The 19259-nt window shown below is 61.4% G+C and overlaps 1 protein-coding gene across 1 annotated transcript; it reads left to right on the forward strand.

Annotated features, from left to right (window-relative positions):
* Positions 1 to 2116: 2116 nt before the first annotated feature.
* HES1 (hes family bHLH transcription factor 1) lies at positions 2117 to 4500 on the forward strand. Its single transcript, XM_027464446.3, has 4 exons — positions 2117 to 2352; positions 2511 to 2606; positions 2690 to 2777; positions 3145 to 4500. Exons 1-4 carry the CDS (start codon positions 2245 to 2247, stop codon positions 3627 to 3629), a joined length of 777 nt encoding a protein of 258 aa, XP_027320247.3. The 5' UTR covers positions 2117 to 2244; the 3' UTR covers positions 3630 to 4500.
* The last annotated feature ends 14759 nt before the right edge of the window (positions 4501 to 19259 follow it).

The raw sequence follows: 19259 nt of genomic DNA on the forward strand, positions 1-19259 counted from the left end.
CGAGTGCCTGGATAACTGGAGCTTACCTCAAGTATTGCTCATCTAAACTTAAACCCTACACGCTGAAGGCCGCTTTTTGTTTTTAAATTAAGACTTGCGGCTCGACCAAGGAGCTGAAAGAAAGCCTGGATTTGTGCTTTTCTTGTAGTTTTAAACATGACACTCTCTTTTATTTATTTTTCCCTTTTAAAGCTCTCGTGGCGGTGCAGGCAAGCCTCTGCAGAGACAAGGGCTTTGCCCCGGTGAGATCTGCAAACATGTCTCTTCTTTCTTGAACTTTATTTTTCTCACGGTCTCTGAAAAGGCAAGATCAGGTGATACGTGTGGGATTGGCCCCGTACAGGTGCGGATCAGGTACTGGAGGAGGTGGAAAAACATTACTGTGTATACTCTAAAAAAAAAAAAAATAAAATAAAAAAGGAAGAAAGAAAAGAAAGAGAGACAGAAAGAGCGAGCGAGCACATTTTTGAATAGGCCAGGTCTAGTTCTTGGCAGGATGACTCAGGCTTAGCTGGCAGACTATGGGAATAGGAGTGTGAGAAAGCCAGTCAAGCGGAGGGAAAAAAAAAAAAAAAAAAAAAAAAAAAAAGATTCAAGTCCCCAGGCAAAATACCTTTTTTTTTTTTTAAAGTAACCCCTCCAGCCGGAGGTGGGAGAGGCGCAGCTGCAGCGGGACCGAGTGCCGGGCACCACGCCGCGGTTTCACGCTCGCCTGGGCGCCCTCGGCAGCGCACGCACCGCTGCACCTGCGGCCGCACCGCACCGCACGGCGTCACCGGGCCAGCACCGCCACCGCCACCGCCGTCACCTCGGCGTGCCCGGGGTGCTGCTGGTGCTGCTGGTGCTGGTGGTGGTGCTGGTGGGCCCGTGGAGATGGGCACCGGGGGCACCGGTGGGAGCGGGAGGTGTGAGGGGTCTGCAGTCTGCTACAGGACAAGGGGCAGAGCTGCTGGTGTCACCGGCACCATGACAGGGCTGGGGCATTGTGACAGGGACATGGGCATCATGACAGGGCTGGGGCATTGTGACAGGACAAGGACATTGTGACAGGGATATGGGCATCATGACAGGGCTGGGGCATTGTGACAGAACCTGAGGCACTGTGACAGGGACATGGGCATTGTGACAGGGACAGGGGCACTGCGACAGGACCCAGGACATTGTGACAGGGACAAGGGCACCATAGCAGGACCTGGGCACTGTATATGGTCAGGGGCACTGTGACAGGATATAAGGCACCATGACAGGGACTGTGAGATTGTGACAGGGCTGGGGGCACCATGACAGGGGCAAGGGCACTGCAACAGGACCTGGGAAATCGTGACAGGGACAAAAGCATTGTGACAGGACTTGGACACTGTGACAGGACCTGGGAATTGTATAGGGTCTGGGGCACTCTGACAGACCCTGGTATCGTGACAGGACCTGGGATGTTGTGACAGGGACAAGGGTGTTGTGACAGGACTTGGGACATTGTGACAGGACCTGGGGGACTTGGACAGACCCTGGTATCATGACATGACCTGGGATATCGTGACAGAGACAAGGGCACTGTGACGGGACCTGGGATATCGTGACAGGGACAAAGGCACTGTGACAGGACTTGGGACATTGTGACAGGACCTGGGCACTGTGACAGGACTGGAGCTATCGTGACAAGATCTAAGGCACCGCGACAGGCTCCGGGCACCGTGACAGGACTCGAGCTATCGTGACAGCACCTGAGGCACCGCGACAGCGCCCCTCCCGCCTCACCCCGCAGGCAGCGGCCCCCCACAGCGCAGCCCCCCCCCCCTCCACCTCCCCTCCCCGCTGCCGGCGCCCCCCGCGGGCTGCCATTAACCCGGCAATTAGCGCCGGGCCCTCCGGCGGCAGCGCGGCGCCTGAGGGGTTAAACCCGCGGCCTCCCCCCCTCCCGCCCCGCGCGCGGCACCCGCTGGGGCCGCCCATTGGCCGGCGCGCGGCGCGGGGCCCGCGGCCAATGGGCGGGCGCCGTCCACGAGCCGGGGCGGCGTGCGGGCGGCGCCCATTGGCTGGGCGCGAGTGTGGGAACGGCGGCGGGGGACGTTTCACACGAGCCGCGCGCGTGCGGCGCGCGCTATAAGTAGGGGCGGCCAAGGGCGCGCGGCAGCCGCGCCGCGCCGGTCCCAGCGGCCGCCCGCCCGCCCCCTGCCCGCCGCCCGCTGCCCGCCCGCTGCCGCCGCCGCAACACCTCCTCCGCGGCGGGGCGGGCGCGGCCGCACGATGCCGGCCGACCTGATGGAGAAGAGCAGCGCCTCGCCCGTGGCAGCCACCCCCGCCAGCATCAACGCGACGCCCGATAAGCCCAAGACGGCGGCGGAGCACCGCAAGGTAAGGGCCGTGCGGGGCTGTGCCGGGCTGTACCGGGCTCTGCCAGGCTATACAGGGCTGTGCCGGGCTGTACGGGGCTGTACCGGGCTGTGCAGTGCCGTGCTGGGCTGTACTGGGCTATACTGGGCTGTACCGGGCTCACCGCCGCTCTCTTGCAGTCATCCAAGCCCATCATGGAGAAGCGGCGGCGGGCACGCATCAACGAGAGCCTGGGGCAGCTGAAGACGCTGATCCTGGACGCGCTGAAGAAGGATGTAAGGCAGGGAGGGGATGGGTGGGAGGGGGGGGGTGTGGGGGTGTTATTGGGGTGCCGGTGTGAGCAGCCCTCTGCCCGCAGAGCTCGCGGCACTCCAAGCTGGAGAAGGCTGACATCCTGGAGATGACCGTCAAGCACCTGCGGAGCCTGCAGCGGGCGCAGATGACCGGTGAGAGATGGGGCTGGGGGGTGCTGGGGGGCTGGGGGGGGGCCCGACCCCATCCCCGTGCTGTGGGAGCACCGTGCTGCTGCCCTGGGGGCTCCCCGCTGCACCCTGCGTGCGTGGTTCTGGGGCTGGGGGGGCTCCCGTGCCCCCTGCCCAAGGGTGCTGGTGGGGTGGTGCTCATAGGATGGGTCCCCTGGTGCTATGGGGTCGGGGGGGCAGCAGGGGGCTCTGCTCGCCACCTGGGGCTGAGGTGCTGGGGGGCGCAGTGCTCTCTGCCTGGATCCCCCTGCTCCCAGGGGGGCTGCAGGGGGTGATGCCGGGGGGCTGCACACCCCGCTGACCCCCTCCCCGTGTCCCTCTCGCCCCGCAGCCGCGCTGAGCACGGACCCCACGGTGCTGGGCAAGTACCGCGCCGGCTTCAGCGAGTGCATGAACGAGGTGACGCGGTTCCTCTCCACCTGCGAGGGCGTCAACACCGAGGTGCGCACCCGGCTCCTGGGCCACCTGGCCAGCTGCATGACCCAGATCAACGCCATGAACTACCCCGCGCCCCCTCCGCCGCCCCCGCTGCCGCCGGCCGCAGCTTTCGGGCCACCCCTGGTGCCACCGGGCGGTGGCGCGGGGCCGCTCCCGGGCATGCCCTGCAAGCCGGGCACCGACGCGGCCAAGGTGTACGGCGGCTTCCAGCTGCTGCCCGCCTCCGACGGGCAATTCGCCTTCCTCATCCCCAGCACCGCCTTCGCCCCCGGGGGGGCCGTGCTGCCCCTCTACGGCGGCCCCCCCACGGCTGCCACCGCCGCCTCGCCGCCTGGCCCGCCACCCGGCACCGCCGACTCGGTGTGGAGACCCTGGTGAGGGTGGCGGGCACCGGACTGGACTGAGCACCGCACCCCGTGCTGCTGGCACGGCTGTACATAGGTTATATGTTCATATTGGATTGTGCCTTTGTACCATAGCACTCCCTCAACAGTGTTTCGTGTTTTACACGAGATCTTTTTTTCTCCCTTCCCTCCCCTTCCTTACGTGACACCAAAGATTTTTTTTTTTTTTTTTTTTGAATGCTCTTAAAATAAAAAGTCTCTTCCATTTTGGAAGGCCTTTGGAGATAAGTCGGAGTGCTGGCGTTGTGTGCGTAGGAGGGAGCCCGGCTCCTGGCTCGCTCCCGGCCGCCCGTGGATTGATTGTGCTGCTGCAGGGCTGGAGCTGTCAGTCAGACCCTCTGTCCCCTCGGCCGCCTTCTGAAACCACCCGGCCCCTCTCCCTGCCCCCGGGGCAGATGTAATTACTGCTTCCTCGGGAGCAGTTCAGCTGATCAGACTTGTTAAAAAGAGCTTGTGTTTGCAGAGCTGGCGAATGCGCTGAGGGAGGCACCTCCGCTCTCCTCCTGGCTCCCGGGGCTGGCCGCAGCGGAGCAGCCCAGGTAAAGCGAGACGGATTCGGCACAACCCCGAGGGGCCCGCTCCCCGGCCGCGGTGTAAATCACGAGTGCCTCCAGTCCGTTGATTTACAGAAGGGTGCCTGCCAGCGGCTCGTGTTACAGGAACGCCGGGCTCTGCGGGACAAAGTGCCACGAGGGCTCCGTCTCCAGGCTGACAGGCTGCAGCAGGCGCTCACGCGGCGCTGGGTACCACCTCCACCTGGACTTGAAAGCGCAGAGCCCTTCCCAGCCCTGGGCGCGAGGCAGGCTGTGCTGGATGATTAATGCTCTGCATGTGGTTTTGATAGAGTCGGGCATTTCCTCTGCTTTAATATGGAAAACACATGTCAGGGGGAGCGATGTGGGGCTGCGCGGACTACCTCCCTTCCTAACTGCGAGTGGCAGCTGACCCCTCTGACTTGGTCATGCCCCATTTCCAGGCAAGATGCGAGCCCTAGATAGAGGCGAGCGGTAGTCTCGGGTTACAGCTTGCATCACCTTTCCTAACAAGTCCTAACTCAGAGCGGACAGCTTTAAACCGTGCCAGGATCCACTGGGGATTCCTTCCAAATCCCACCGCAAAGGCTTGTTGGGTTTTGCCTGGCTCAGCCAGGTGCTTGACTGCAGCCAGGTGCTGGGGAAATGAAAGCTGGAGGAGAGCAGGGGAGCAGGCAGATGAAACCTGCTGGGCTCCGCAGCCCTCCCTGCCCCCTGTGTACAAACGTAGCCTCCTGTTCTGAAACGCTCCTTGGGATGGATTTTGGAGGGGGAGGCTGGGGGATGTGTCTGGGATCCATCCCTGCAGGGCTTGTTCATGAGGATCTGGCTGGTGATGGTTGTCTTCTAAAAGTGGCTGCAGAGGATGATCTCCCGAGCACCTGGGTGATGAAGAATGTTCCTCTCTCTTTATTTTTAAGATAGTTTCCCCTCCTGAATCTCCTCGTGCCTTGGCTGCTCAGTCTTACTGCCACCTTCACGGTGGCTGCAAGGCTTGGGAACACCACGTTTACTGCCTCCAGGCAGGTGTGCAGCCCCCCCCCGGCTGCAGGTCACCTCTCTGTGCTGCAGGTAGGGTGGGCAGGCCTGAGCCCACTTTGTTTTTTGGGAAAACACCTGTGGGACCTGTCCATCTGGGAATCTCACCGTGGGGCTGCAGCACATCACCTGCAGAGCCGGGGCTGCTCCAGCCAGGCAGAGGCCGCCCCTTCTTTGGGAGCAGTTGGTTTGGAAAGCACATTAAGAAAGGGCTTTGCAGGAGGTTCGTGGAGAGCACTGAGCAAATCCAGGAGTGAAAGACAAGACAAACCCATCTGCTGATGGAGTTTAAATAGCCTAGCATAAAGCAGATAGGTAGAACTCGTACCGGTTCCTCCGAAGCTTTGTGTTTGTTCTGTCCCACAGCCTGTTGACACGAGAGATCTGCTTGAGTCTGTGGGATTTGAGGGGATCAGAGCAATTCCCAGGAGCCGTGCTCTTGATGCCAGCTCATTCAGCCCGTGACAAATTGGGATGTTAAATACGGGCTGGGGGGCTGCGGGCCTTTAAGTTCAGGAGTTGCCCTTCAGGTACAGCAAGTGCCTTGGCCTTTGGTCACGCTGATGCCGTGGGATGAGCTCCCACGGAAGGGAGGGATGGGGAGGTAGTAAGGGACAGGGCAAAGCTGCTGCACGGTGGCCTCTTACTGAGGACCCTCACCCCTGGAGGTCCCACAGACACCTCCATACAACTACCAGTGGGGCTGCACAGTGGCACGGAGCAGAAAACCCCCTGACCGCCTCCGAGCCTCGCTGCTGGTTGCCCTGAGCTCCCTTCACTGCCACCGGCTGCACACACGCGTGCCGCACACCTGCCCGCAGCCCCCGGCACCCCCCCGTGCCCCCAGCACCCCCCCCCGTGCCCCTGCCCTCGCCTCCCCGCCTGCCCCGCGGCCGCTCGCTGCCGCCCACCCGGGAAACCTGTCATTAAAGTCAATTAACTTTTCCCACACTCCTTGCGAGCGGCGCAGAACCCCTCCTCGCTTCCTCCTTGGCTCTTAAGTGCTACCATATGGCACGGGCCCCGGCCCCCCCCCCCCCGCTCGCCCCGCGCCCGCCCTGCCTTTGATTCCAGCCAGACAGCCCCGGCTTTATGATTTAAGCCGGGAGAGAGCCCTCGTACCAAGCCCTGGGCCGCGCTGCGGCCAAGGTGGTTTTTTTAGCAGGCAAGGCTGTTTTCTGGCAGGAAATGAATAGCTCCCAGATGAGCTCAGGAACCTGAGAGGTCGTGAGAAAGGAGCGAACCCCCGGCGCGGTGGCGGGCTGCCAGGCGGCGGGGAGGGAGGGAGGGAGGGAGAGGGAGCGCGCCCGCGGCACACGAACCCGCTCCGGCCCCCGCTGCCGGCAGGCGCCGCGGCCCAACGCCGGCCCAACGCCTCCGCACGGCCTCGGCCGCCCGGCACAGGCCTCGGCCTCGCTCGTGCCAGGGGCCTTGGGCCGCCGTCCAGGCCTCCAGCCCCGGGGGCCGGTGGAGAAGCAAGCCGGCGGCACGGCTGGGGAGGTTTTGTAGGGTTGGATTGAGGGTGGGCAGCAAGGAGGGGGATTCCCCACACCAAGCTGGGGGTGATCCCACTGCCCACCGCGGTGCTTGGGGACGGGATGCTCCAGCCCCACGGCTCCCCCCCCTGACCCCACAGGGGGTCCCGATCCCCTCCCCAGCCCCTGCAGCCACCCAGCCCCAGCGCCCGCCTTCACCCCGGGGCAGGGTGGGGAAGGGGACCTGTGATTTACAGGGGTGACATGTGTTTTACTTAAAACAAGTCAAACAAAAGCCTGGTTTGTTTTGCGGAGCGCAGACTTCCTGGTGGGGTCAGCCCAGACAAATGACTCCGCTGCGTTTCATTAAACATTTGCGGCCGGCCACGCCATCAGCTGGTGCTCGGGGCCACGTTCCCAGCTGGGACGGGGCGCGGGGGGAAGCCGTGCAGCTGGAGCCTCGGGGTGCCTGTCCCCAAAGCCGCTGCACCGTGTTCCCATGGCCAGCGGTGTCCCCTGCCCCTCTCAGCTGTCCCCCCCCCGGACATGGCCACATCGGTGCCACACAGGGAGAAAGCCACAGGAACCATCTGCAGGGGCGAGTGCTCCGTGCCCTGGTTCCGCTGATTTCAGCCTCACAAAAGCAGCACCCCACTTAAATAAAAGCGTTTCCATAAGGACCTGCCAGCACCGCAGCGTGGGTGGGACTGGGGCAGCCTGGACATGGGGAGGGGACACTTGGTGCCCCCGGTGCCACTGCCAGGACAGGGTCACCCTGCAGGTCTCCCAACCCCGGGGTGCCCCACAGCCTTTCCAAGGGCACCCCGAGTTCTGTCAGTGCCTCTGGGGGTCAGAGCGCTCCCGGCAGCGACGTGGGGCTGCGGCGGCTTTTCCTGCTGCAGAAGATGGGCTGCGGTCCTGTTCTCTGGAAACCATTAGGAGTTCTCGAAACCGTAAAACAATCTGGCCGGTCTCTCTCCTGCTGACGTTGGAAATCTGGACAGTGTTTGTACCGGGAGGGAGGCAGGAGGATGTAGAGGCACATGCCGAATCCTGCAGCCGCGTATCGTGCCTGGCTCCCGCTCCCCAGCCCCGCTGCAGCCCCGGCACAGGCGCAGCCTTGGCAGTGCTGAGCCGTGCGGGTGCCAGCGAGGGGAGGCTGGCTTGGGCCCGAGCCCACCGCAGCCCCGCAGCATCCTCCCCGGGGCCAGTGACTAATAGAAAGTAGGACCAAAACACGCTCATCCCGCCAAAGCTTGGGGAATATTTGGCTCTGTTTGCAGCTCCGGCATCAGGCTGAGCCCTGTCCCCAGCTCCATCGGCAATGTGCTCACTCCAGACCTGGAGGATAACCTGCCCTCATCCCAGCAGGGAAATGAATCATTTTAGGGGCAGAGAGCACGTGGCCCCTTGCACCCAGAGATACAATTGCAGCGTGTGGATGAGGGGTGATACCTGAGCTGCTGCCAGCTAGAGAAGGGGCTGGGGCATCCCTTGGGGCTGCCCTTCTGAAGGCTTCAACACACAGGGCCAGGGGTCTTACTGGTGCAAACTGGAGCCCTTCTGCTCCCACTGGTGGGGCTGAGAGCTGCCCAAGGGTCTCACGGTGAGCACCCGGTGGCCGTGACATGGACGTTTCCTTTCTCCTCACCCCTCACCATGGGGCGGGCGCTGGCTGGTCCCCCAGCACCGAGCTCTGCGCTTCCCTTCCCACGGGACCGCCTGCGTTCAGCCATCCCCGAGCTGTTATTGTGCTCGGGAGCAGCGGGGCTGGCAGCCCGACAGCCCGTGCTGGTGTTTCTGAGCGGGCTCCAAGCAGCTGTTAGCGCTCGCAGGCGGCGCTGGCGCAGGCTGGGCTCCCCGCTGGGCTCAGCTGCGTGGCTGGGGCTGGGGGGCTCGGGTGGGTAGCACACGGCCAGGGGACATGGGGACAGACCCACGGGGATGGGGTGCCCGTGCCACCATCCCGCCCGCACTGCTGGGCGATCAGTGGGAGCATCCTGTGCAGCACGGAGGAGCCAGCGCTGGGGTTTTGCCCTCTCATTTCGGGAGCACAATGGGGTTTATCTCAGCTGGCTGGAGGTGCCGCGGCCCCCGGCGGGCTGAGCAGCATTGTGTTTGCTCAGCCAGCGGCACGGCAGGAGCGAGGGCAGGGTCACAGCGCGCCTCTGGGGAGCTGCCGGGGCAGGCGGCGAGGCGGAGGCGCTTCCCCTGCCCAGCAGCATCCTCCTGGGAGCGAGGGCTCCTTTATCGCCCCCATTTCCCTGGCTGGGTGATCCCACAGAGGCCGTCAGGCTGCAGAAGCTGGTTTTAACCATCACCCCCGGGCAGAAGGATGAGAGGTCCTGGTGGGGCAGGCAGTGCACAGCCCATCCTTCATGGGGGAGGCACAGCAGCCAAATTGCACAGCTCAGAGTTGTCCCCCACCTGCTAGAGCCCACCGAGACCCCCCTCCCCAAGCAGAGCTGCTTTGTCACTTGCTGGGGTCGCATCCTGAGCAGGTCGGGCAGGCTCCTGCTCGCACCCATCCCAGTCTGCTCCACTAGGACCAGGCGTTAGGAGAGCCAGTGCCAGGGCTGTGCGCTGGGGAGGACACGCGGCCAGCCCCGGGGCTGCCTGCTGAGGACAAAGTCTTGTTTGTCTTCCCGTTCTGAGCAGGGTGCTGTGCTCTTGGCTCCCCTGCCCCGCTGCTGCCTGTTTGTTTGCGGCGCTGGTGCAGAAAATTGCCATGCCTGGCACCGCCGGAGCGTTGCTGACGGTGTGGACACCTGGCTCGCTGGGCTGGAGGCAGGGCCCTAAGTCCCCTTGAAAGCTTCTCATCCCAATGGGCGAGGAAGGGAAGGGCTGTAAAATGCATTTATTTGGAGGGTGCCTGAAATTAAAACAAGCCAGGCTCCTCGAGGCGACCGTGCCCACCACACCGAGCCCCGCTCCCACCTTCCTTGGTGCCTGCTGCTCACGCCGTGCCCTGGGCCCAAGGGAGGTGACACCCACAGACCCAAACGTCCTCCTTGCTGGGCAGTGGCCACCCAGGTGGCACGTCTCCAGCTAGCTGCTTGCCCAGGGGCTTGCCAGGGGCTGGGAATGGGCTTAGAGGATGGACGCTGTGCCCAGGGGAGGGCTGGTCCCCCCCTGTCCGTCCCCAGCAGCTTGCAGCACTGCCCTGGAGGGAGGCAGGCACACAGCAGCCTCTTGCTTATCAGGAAGATCAAGAGGCAGCTTGATTACAGCCACAAGGGCCTGGGTGCACAAGTACCTTGGCAGAAATAACAGGGCAGGTACTTCAGAGCTCTCCTGAGGGCACAGCTCTCAATGGCCACCGCCTGTCCCCTCGTCCCCCCACGCCTGGACACACTCCCCCGGCAGGCACGGAGGCTGCAGGGATCTTTAACCCGCCATGCAGGAGAGCTCCAGCGTCCTGCTGGCAGAAATTTGTCTGCAAATTTCCCCTCATTGAAGGCAGCGAGGGGCCCGCAGGACACGGGCTGAGAGGAGAACTTGATTAGGGCCAGGGCGGGCGGCGCAGGGAGATGGAGGCGGCTCGCAGGGAGCTGCTCCAGCCCTTAACCTCTCCTCGGGAGCCTGCAAATTATATCTGCTAATGGTCCAGCCCCCTGGTACCCTCCCAATAAGTCGTCTGGCTAAGTGCAAGGCAGGCATTTGCAGGAGGATTTGCTGCATTGTCATCGCATTTAATTTATCTTGTGATGATGTTAACCCAGTGAGTCCCGGGGACGGCAGGTAAGGAGCCTTATCAGCACAGCCGGGCCGTCGGCAGAGGCAGGAGGCTGAAGGGTCTTGAGGAGCACAGAGAAACAGTTTTTCATCTGTGTGTCAGATGAAAAACCCTAAATGCTTAGTGTAGTCCCAGTCCCAAGGCCCCAGAGCTTTCAAAAGCCCAGTGGCAGGCTCAGCCTGGGATCCATGGAGGGCATCACAGCCTCTGCTGCTGCCTCCGTGGACCAGGGCATGCACTCCACGATGTGCCACCACCCGGTGCCACCACCCGGTGCCACCACCCCTGCCCTGCTGGCAGCAGCCCCGGACACGGTGCTGCCGTGGGGCTGGGGCACACGGGGCAGCTCCCTCGGTGCCAGGAGTGATTTACGCAGTGCGCCCAGCAGCAGAGTCAATTAAGGTCACATTTCTGTGTCGCCAAACAACAGGCAGCTCTGGGTTTGGTCCCGCTGAAAAGAAAACAAAAGCCACCCCTTGAAACGGGGTCTTTGAGGAGGTTCAAAGGAGCACAAAACAAAGGGCGGGCTTTGTGGTCGCCCCTCGTCCTGCACCGCTTCCAGGGCCCTTCCCGACCAGAGACACTGCTAATGTGGCAAGTGGGAGTTTTTAATTGTCCGGCACAAACAATGCTGGCATATTTAGGCCGGCCTCATTAGAGAGCCATCCAAAATGCTTGAGAAGCATTCCCACCGCTTAGCATAAATAGCAGAAACGCTCTTTCACAACCGGGGCAGGTCCCATCTGCTCCCAGCCCGTCCTCACCTTGACTCCCAAAGGCATCCCTGCCTGCCCGCTGTGGGGTCAGCGCCGCCGCCCCGTGGATCCCAAATCCCAGCACGGGAACCTGTCTTCAAGCCCTCAGCTTGTGGGATGCTCCGTGCACAGCCGGAGGTGGGGAGCAGAAGAGAGGGACCACCAGGATTTGCAGCAAGTGGTGCTGGAGCAAATTCCAGCTGGGAATTTGCCCCATCCAGCTGGGAGCCATGCCCAGTGCCCCTGAGGTCCCCGTGGCCAGCAGCTCAGCCACGTGTCCTGGAGACCTCAGGGGCACTGGGCATGGCTCCCAGCTGGATGGGACGGCTCACACGTGGCCCTGCTGTGCACTGGCTGCAGCCCTGCGCACGGGCTGAGATGGATCAAGTGCTGGGGACCTTAACCAACCATGCTGGACCCGTGCTGGGGACCAGCAGCTGGTTCCCCCAGCGCTGCCGACCCCATTGCTGGTCCCGTCCCGCAGCGAGATGCCGGGGCAGAAGCCCCACGCAGGGCAGCCGGGGCGGGGAGCCTGTTTTCACAGCGTGGGTCCTGGCCAAGAGCCTCATCGGCAGGCAGGGATCAAAGCGAGCTGACTGATACCTGATCCTGGAGCTGGAGGAGAGCCGGGGGGCTGCCGGTGCCTCCTGCCCCACACTGCCCCGCACCGCACGGCGGCTTTCGGCAGCCTCTTCCCCCTTCTGCCTCCCTCTTCGCGGAGCCAACCAGCTCCCCTTGCTCCGCAGTTTATTAAAAACCCGAGGTACCTTGGAAGAGCCGGCACAATGGTGAACTCGATACAGCTGCCTCGTATTAATGGACTACCCCTTTTGATTTTAGAGTGGAACTTTTGGCAGAAAACCAGCCTCAAAAAAAAAAAGGGAAAATGGCTGTAAAACTCAGCAAAAGGAGGGGAAAGGAAATAAAAATGGCTTTGATCAGAAAGGCTTGAAGATGAACGGCGGTGGTGCCCGGACGGTCGGCTGGAGGCTGGGCTCGGTGCTGCAGAGGGGAGCGGGGGCTGCCCGGGGAGCCGGTGGGGCTCGGGGGCAGCGGAGCCGCGGCAGCGAGCGGTTCAAAGGGCTCCGCACGAGGAGCAGCACCGGAGGATTATTCACTTTCTATATTTTCACTCCTGCAGCACACATGGGAATCTAATTGGCCGGGATGAGAAATACAGCCAGACAGCTTACAAGCGGGCTAGAGAAGACAGAAAAATATTTGCAGCTGCAAGCCATTAAAGGCAAACCCAGCCTCGCTCTTACACTTTAATTACCCTTCTGTATGCTTTCCCCCGCGCACCAGAGCTAACGTCAGTTCAAAAACCTTTCTGATCTTAAAAGGCCAAGCGCGATGCCTCGCTGCTCCCGGCACCGGGCTGCACGCGCCGGCACGGCCAGGGCTGTGCGCTCCAGCCCCGGCGGCACGTCCCCTGCTGCGGGGCCAGCAGCAGCCCTGGGGCAAACAATTTTTTGGTGGGAGACTGGTTTTGGTGCCCATCTCCCAGAAGCAGTGGTGGGAGCTCTGCTGCTCCCAGCTCCTGTGCTGCTCGCTTCCCTTCCTGCCAGCAGCCGGTGACACCGGCGCTGTTTTTGCAGGTGCTGCTCGCTGCTGGCTCTCCCGAAACCCAAGAAGAGCCGTGCTCGGTCTGTGCCACTTCATTTCGCTGCTCCGGGAGTTAACCCCGCACCAGGCAGTTTTAATCCAGCTATAAACGGAGGAGAGGGGCCACGGGTTTGCTTAATGGGGGCAATTTTCATCGATTATTTCGAACCTTGGAAGCAACCTCTTTCCAAATGCCCCAACAGGGTTGAGTCTGGGTTAATTTTACAACCGAGCTTAACGTTGCTTGGCTGCACCAGAAGGGGCATCGCAGGACTCGTGTAAGAACCCCAAAAGCCGTGGAGGCTCTCGGATGGAGGACCTGAAATTAGTCTGTGCTGTTTGTGTTATCATTTATGACTCTGAGTCATTAAACCCAGCTGCGTGCATGGGACGAGGGGAGAGCCGCCTGGAAAGGCTTTGGCACGGTTCACCAGGGTTTCGGCAGGGAGGTCGCTGGCCCTGAGCTCGGTTTTGGGGTGCTGAGCCCCATCCCTACAGGCAAGGGAGCTCAGGGGCAGGGTGGGCACAGGGGGACAGCTATGAGGGAGGCCGTGGGGGGACGTGGGGACATTGGGCAGCGGGGCCACGCACCGCCCTGCCCCAGGCAGCAGGAGGGTGCTGAGCGGGTGCGTGCCCACCAGGGGTTGGGAGCAGGCGGCCCCGATCCCGCTCACAGCTGGGGAGGCCCCGTGAGGGCTAAATAAGGATGCTGGCAGCTCCTGGCCACCCGCCCGCTGCTCTCCCCACAAATCACCCAGATGGAAACCGGGGCGCGATGGATGGCGATGCGCGGAGCCGTGCAGGCCGTGCCCCGTGCCCAGGACAGCAGCGGGGTCGCTCCCGGCTCTGCCCCCCCTCGGATGTTTCCCCGGCCCCCGCTGAGCCCCGGGGGGCGGCGTGGGGAGAGGCAGCTCCAGATTGGAACCACATTGAGGCACATTTGCAACGAATTAGGCCGGGAGCCAGCAGCGCTTGCTTGGCCGTGTGTGCAGCCAATCTTTGGGGATTGTCAGCTCCTCCCAGGTTTCCACAGCGGATGTTCCCCGGCCAGAGCGCAGCTGGGCTCCGGCGAAACCCGCGGCAGCACAGGAGGAGGGGGGCACGGGTGGGGACCCCCATGCTCGGCGGGGATGTCCCGGTGCTGCTGGGCTGGGGGGGGGTGCACGGAACGGGGAGCACCGCAGCGGGTGGCACAGCTCCCTGCTGGTGGGCTCCTCGAGATGTGCTCAAAATGCAGGTGCTGGTGTGAAATCCCACCTGGGAGGTACCTGAGGAAAGGGCTGACCCCAAAGAGGGGGAGCAGAGCTCCGGCAGGCAGCCCCGCCGGGGGGCGAGGGGATTAAAGCCGCCGTACAGAAAGGCTCTGAGTGCTCATGTCAAGGACTGACGCTAACAACTCATGTGACAACCTGCCAGGAAAACTTTTCAGATCATAATTCGCATAGCGTTTGTATCGTGTTCCCTTCCTGTTTAAAGAGGCAATATGGAAACCTTGCGAGGGGTTATTCGCTGGTCAGGCTGGTTTGCTGCTTGTGCTCCCGGTCACGCACGTCCCCGTAGGAAGCGATGCCACCACGGCAGGCACTACCTCTCAGAATAACTCTATCCCCTCTGCAGTGCCATTTTTTTCTAATAATTCATTCCCAATTAAATAATAACAGCTAACGATTAGCGCTGGGTGCATATTAAGCCCGTGGCAGAGCAGGAAATTGGGCTGCCTCCCCACAAACCACAGCATCACCTTCCTGTGTGGCATCTCAAACAGACAGCGGGGGACAGGGAGGGGACACTGCCTCCCCCTGCCCACCCCAGCCCTCGCAAACCCTGCATTTTTCACCGATCCAGCCCCTGGCCCTGTGCCCAAAGGGCAAACCCCAAATGCAGCCGGAGCCCCCCACGTGTGCGCAGCCACGGCACGGCGCTCGGCCGCAGCTGGATGCCGGGGGCCCCAGCAGCACTGCGGCTCTCTGATAAGGCCATGCCTGCTGAAAAACGACCTCGTGTTTCGTGAGGAGGGATATTTATGAAATGACAGACGGCCGTGCTAATCTCTCGCTGGCAAGCGAGGCTCGCCGTGCTCCCCGGGGAGCGTGCTAGCCGCACAGCGGCCGGCCCCAGCCTTCTGCAACAGCCAGGGCAGGTGGGCGCTGGGGAGGAGCTGGCAGCCTGCCTCTCCTCCGCTGGGGCTCACCCCCCGGGCAAGAAAATCATGAGCTCGGTGGCGAGCCTGAGCCACAGCGCCAGCACTTGGCACAGCCCCGGGCCCTGATGCCCATGCACTGCTCTGGGCTGCAGCACGGGGGGGCTCCGAGGGGGCCTCGACCTCCTGGGCAGCCCCATCTGGGGGGGCCGAGCCACCTCCCTGCGTGCCAGAGCCCTCGGCTGCCTCTCACCAGCAGCGCTGCAGCAGCAGCCTTCAAAACACGGCTCCCCCTTGGCTTTTTATCACCCGCGCAGCGCTGGCGAGGGGAGGGAGGCCACCGCCGGGGAACATCTGGGCTCCATTGCTCATTGTCTGGCAATTAATGTCAGCGCTGAAGACAGAAGGGACGTCAGATATTAAATAAACACGACCGCACTCTGCAGACCAAAACAGTCCCGCCGGGGGGGAGCACACATGCGCACGCACAGGCGTGCCGCTGCGGCACGGCACGGCCGGGGCGCAGGAAGCGGGCTGCTCGCCGCACACGTGTGTGCACGGCCACGCACGCTTGCAGGCTCCCACACGGCTCGGGTTTCACCTCGGTTAAGACAGGCAGGGGAAAAAAAAAAAAAGAAACAAAAAACAAAGCTCCTTTTCCTTTTTTCTTTTTTCGTTTTCCAGCAGGCAAATTACAGCTGCAAGTGTGGAGACCTCCTGAAGCTCTACCCACAACGCGCTGCCTGAGGGGGTTCTGTACATCCAGCCAGCAAAGCAGCGGGGATGGAGGGTCCCACCCTCCCACCCTCCCATCCACGTGGCTGGTTAAAGGCTGTCTTCTCTCCCCCGGGGCTGATTAAAAGCTGTCTTCTCCCAGAGCCTTCCCTCCTGCTCCCATCTCCCCTTCCCCACCCGGGTGCTCCAGGATCGGAGACAGAGCGGAGCATGAGAGCAGCTGGGCCCCCAGGGATGCTGTCTCAGGACTCAGCCCCACGGCTGGGTCAGCCCTTCCCTGCTGGCAGCCTCACACCCAGCCGAGGATGTGCAGATTTGCTGCCAACTCCATCCCAGCCCAAGTTCGTGGGCGGTGAGGAAGAGGAGTGCCGCAGCGATGCCTCATGTGGTGCACCCCGTGTCCGGCTCCTCCTGCACACCGAGAGGGCTCAGGGCTGATTTAGCCTCCGGAAGCTTTTGTTCCCTTGCAGAAGCACAGTCTCTCTCTCTCTTTCTCCCTTGTCCTTAGCCCCTTTTAATATTAAGGTCAATAGGTTGATGATTAAGCAGGAAAAGGGCATGAAGAATCGGCCAAATTAAATCTTGTGTGCAAACAGGTGGGTGTGAAATTTCAATCAATGGCTGGTGTTAGCGGGGACCCCTGGGATCCCGATTTCCCAGGGGAAGGCTGGGCAGCCCGAGGGGGATTTGGTACAAAAACTCCAGACGTGGGAGAATAGAAAAAAGTCTTCTCAAAAACCAATATTGACAAGGTCCCTGTGTTTGCACCCCGGCTTTCCCCAGGAGCACAAAGGGAGGTGATTGTCCCGGGCACGGTGGGGAGGGGACGCGGGGAGCTCAAAGGTGAACGCTCCCCCCGGACCCCCAGCCCCAGCCCCTCTGCTTAATCCCCTGCTCGCCGGAGCTTTGAAGTCGCCAGAGGTCGAATATGGGATGTAAATCACGTTAGCCGCGCTGCGTGATCACAACGCCGTGCCAGACAATGCCGTGGCCCCACGGTGCCCGCGCACCCCGACGAGCTGGGACGCACTGGGACACCCCGGGACACACCAGGACACACCGGGACACGCAGGGCACACCAGTTCAGCCCCCCCAGCAGGCACTTGGCATGGTGCATGGAGAGCAGGCACGCGAGCAGGGACAGCGGGGCTGCCGATAGCGGGTGGCTTGTCCCTGGGACTCATTAGCAAGGGCTGCAGGCGCAGAGCTGTGTACAACGCGAGCTGGTTGCTGTGGTGTGGGGTACCGGGGCCGTCCCGCAGTGCTGCACATCTTGTAAGCATTAGCGTCACGTAAGAGCAGGCTGCACAGAAGGATGTGGGGTTTATGGGGCTGTAAAGCGCGCCGTTCCCGTTACAACAGCGATGCTGCCGTGCAGAAAGGCGCCCTTCGCGCACGGGGCTGGGGATCCAGGTGTGCCGGGAGGGAACACAGGGGGCTTGGAGGCTCTGCTGTCACTCTGAGGACAACAGAGAGAGAAAAAAACAGGCACAGGACAAGCAGGAGGAGGCACCCAGGAGATGCTGGCGGTACCCGCAGGGCTGGGGGACTTTCTGGCCAGTTGGGTGCATGAGCAGCCTCCAGGAGACCTGACAGCAACCCAGACAATTAACCCATTTCCTTTCTTCTCACCACCACAAATGCACTATTTTTGGTGGTCTTTTTAGCATCTTTTTTCACCTTTTCACACAGAGACCTGCACGGGAGCTGCGTGGCCCTGGTGTTACAGCATGCCCCCCCCAGCCGGTCTCCAAAGCCCCCGCGGGCAGGCAGGAAATATCTGCTCCCAAAGCTTTTCTCCTTCTGCCTAACTGGGAGGCAGATTGTGGTCTGTTGTTGTTTTGGTCTGGTTTTTAAACAACAACCAAAAAAATGTTGTTGCTGTGGAAAATATCTGCTCTCCACGGAAAATGCCTCGTCCTCGCTGCACACGTTGTGGGCTGTACCAGAAAATATCTGATGTGCTTCCAAAATGACTGGGGCATTCCTTTTCCTATTAGAGTGGATTTTTTTTTGTTGTTAGAAAACACAGTTTTACCTAGTTTGCCCTGACACTTTCTGCCAAGCAAACTGTCCCCATAGCACCCTCCGCCTCTCGGAGGTGGCATCGTGTGGCCTTACTCATCCCAGCGTGCAGGAAACACAGCCGGCTGCCCTCTTGGGGTGAGAAGATGGAGGAAAAGATGTTGTTTTAGCCCATACATGGTGCAAGGAACAAGCAGTGAGCAATGAAACGCACCCACCGGGCTGCCAGTACGAGCCGGGGTCGGGCTGACCTCGGACGGTTTTGGAAATGCCCTTTTCAGCCCTAGCACGTGAGGCACCCGGTGCTGTACCACTGCTCCTTGTCCCAGAGCAGAGAAAGGTCTGGGAGGTAGCTGTGCTGTGGGATAGAAACGTTTAACTATCAGATCTGGAAAGCTGAGCTGACTGTGTCCCTGTGTTGCCAACATTTCACAAAGTAAGGTATCACCAGGGCAGGTGATAAATATCTAACATATTTATATCAGCCACTACAGCTGTCGAGTATCAACATAAATCAAAAGCTTAGAAATTATGTCAAACCCAACTCCACCTTTCAGTTTAGCATTTTCCATGATTATTCTGCAGAAATGAAGCTGTTACCTTCGGCCTTTGCCTTCAGAGGAACAGCTTTCTGAAGGGAGCCTTACTCTGCTGGGAAATGTCCGGGCAGCTCTGGCAAACATTTCCCCTGCGGTCCCAACAGGCAGCCTTACGGGGAGACAGCTGACACGAGTTGTTCCAGCAACTGAGTCACGTCGGAGGTGGCACGCAGGGTGGAGAGCTCCCACGGCAGGAGCCTCAGACAGCACGAGCCCGACTGCAGCGCTGCAGCAGCGCGAGGGCATCTGTACTCGTTTGGCTGGGCAGGCTGTGCTCAGAGCAAAAACAGTGGTTGTGCAACAGCACAGCAAACATTTCCAGCTGAAACTGCATTGCTTCTGTTCTAATTTGTGGGGAAAAGCCACAACATTTTGCTCAAAAGTGAGTCGACTGTCCTTAAATTGAGCCTGCCAGTAGCACGAAGGCTGGGATGCTGACGGCAGCACCCGGGGTGGCTGTCGTGGTCCCTGCACAACAGCTCGAGCTCAGCCCTGCCCTTGGGAGGAGGTGCAACATTCCCAGCTGGGGAACATCCTCGAGTGCTGCACAGAGCGTCATGGCAAAGCCTCAGGGGGCAATCAGGAAAATTGCCTGCACCTTCCCACATGAGGCACAGCACCTGCTGCTCCTTGGGTGTCTGCAGGTTCAGAGCCACCACGGCTGTGTCTGGGGCTGGTGATGAAAGGGATGACCCGTCAGCACCCAGCCTGGTGCAGGAGCCACGGTCCTGCATGGCACAGCATGGCACGGCAAGGCATGGCATGGTACTGCATGGCATAGCACAGCACGGCACAGCACAGCATGGCACAGCACGGCACGGCACAGCAAGACACAGCCCAGCACAGCGTGGCACAGCGCAGCCGCTGCACAGCCGCACTCTGCATGGCTTTTTTTTTCCCCAAGCAGCCTTCTGAGGAAACATCTGCTGTGCCCCCACCCTGCACCAGAGCCGAAGATCAAAA

Source organism: Anas platyrhynchos, chromosome 9 (genome assembly GCF_047663525.1).
Source record: "Anas platyrhynchos isolate ZD024472 breed Pekin duck chromosome 9, IASCAAS_PekinDuck_T2T, whole genome shotgun sequence".
Taxonomy (NCBI): domain Eukaryota; kingdom Metazoa; phylum Chordata; class Aves; order Anseriformes; family Anatidae; genus Anas; species Anas platyrhynchos.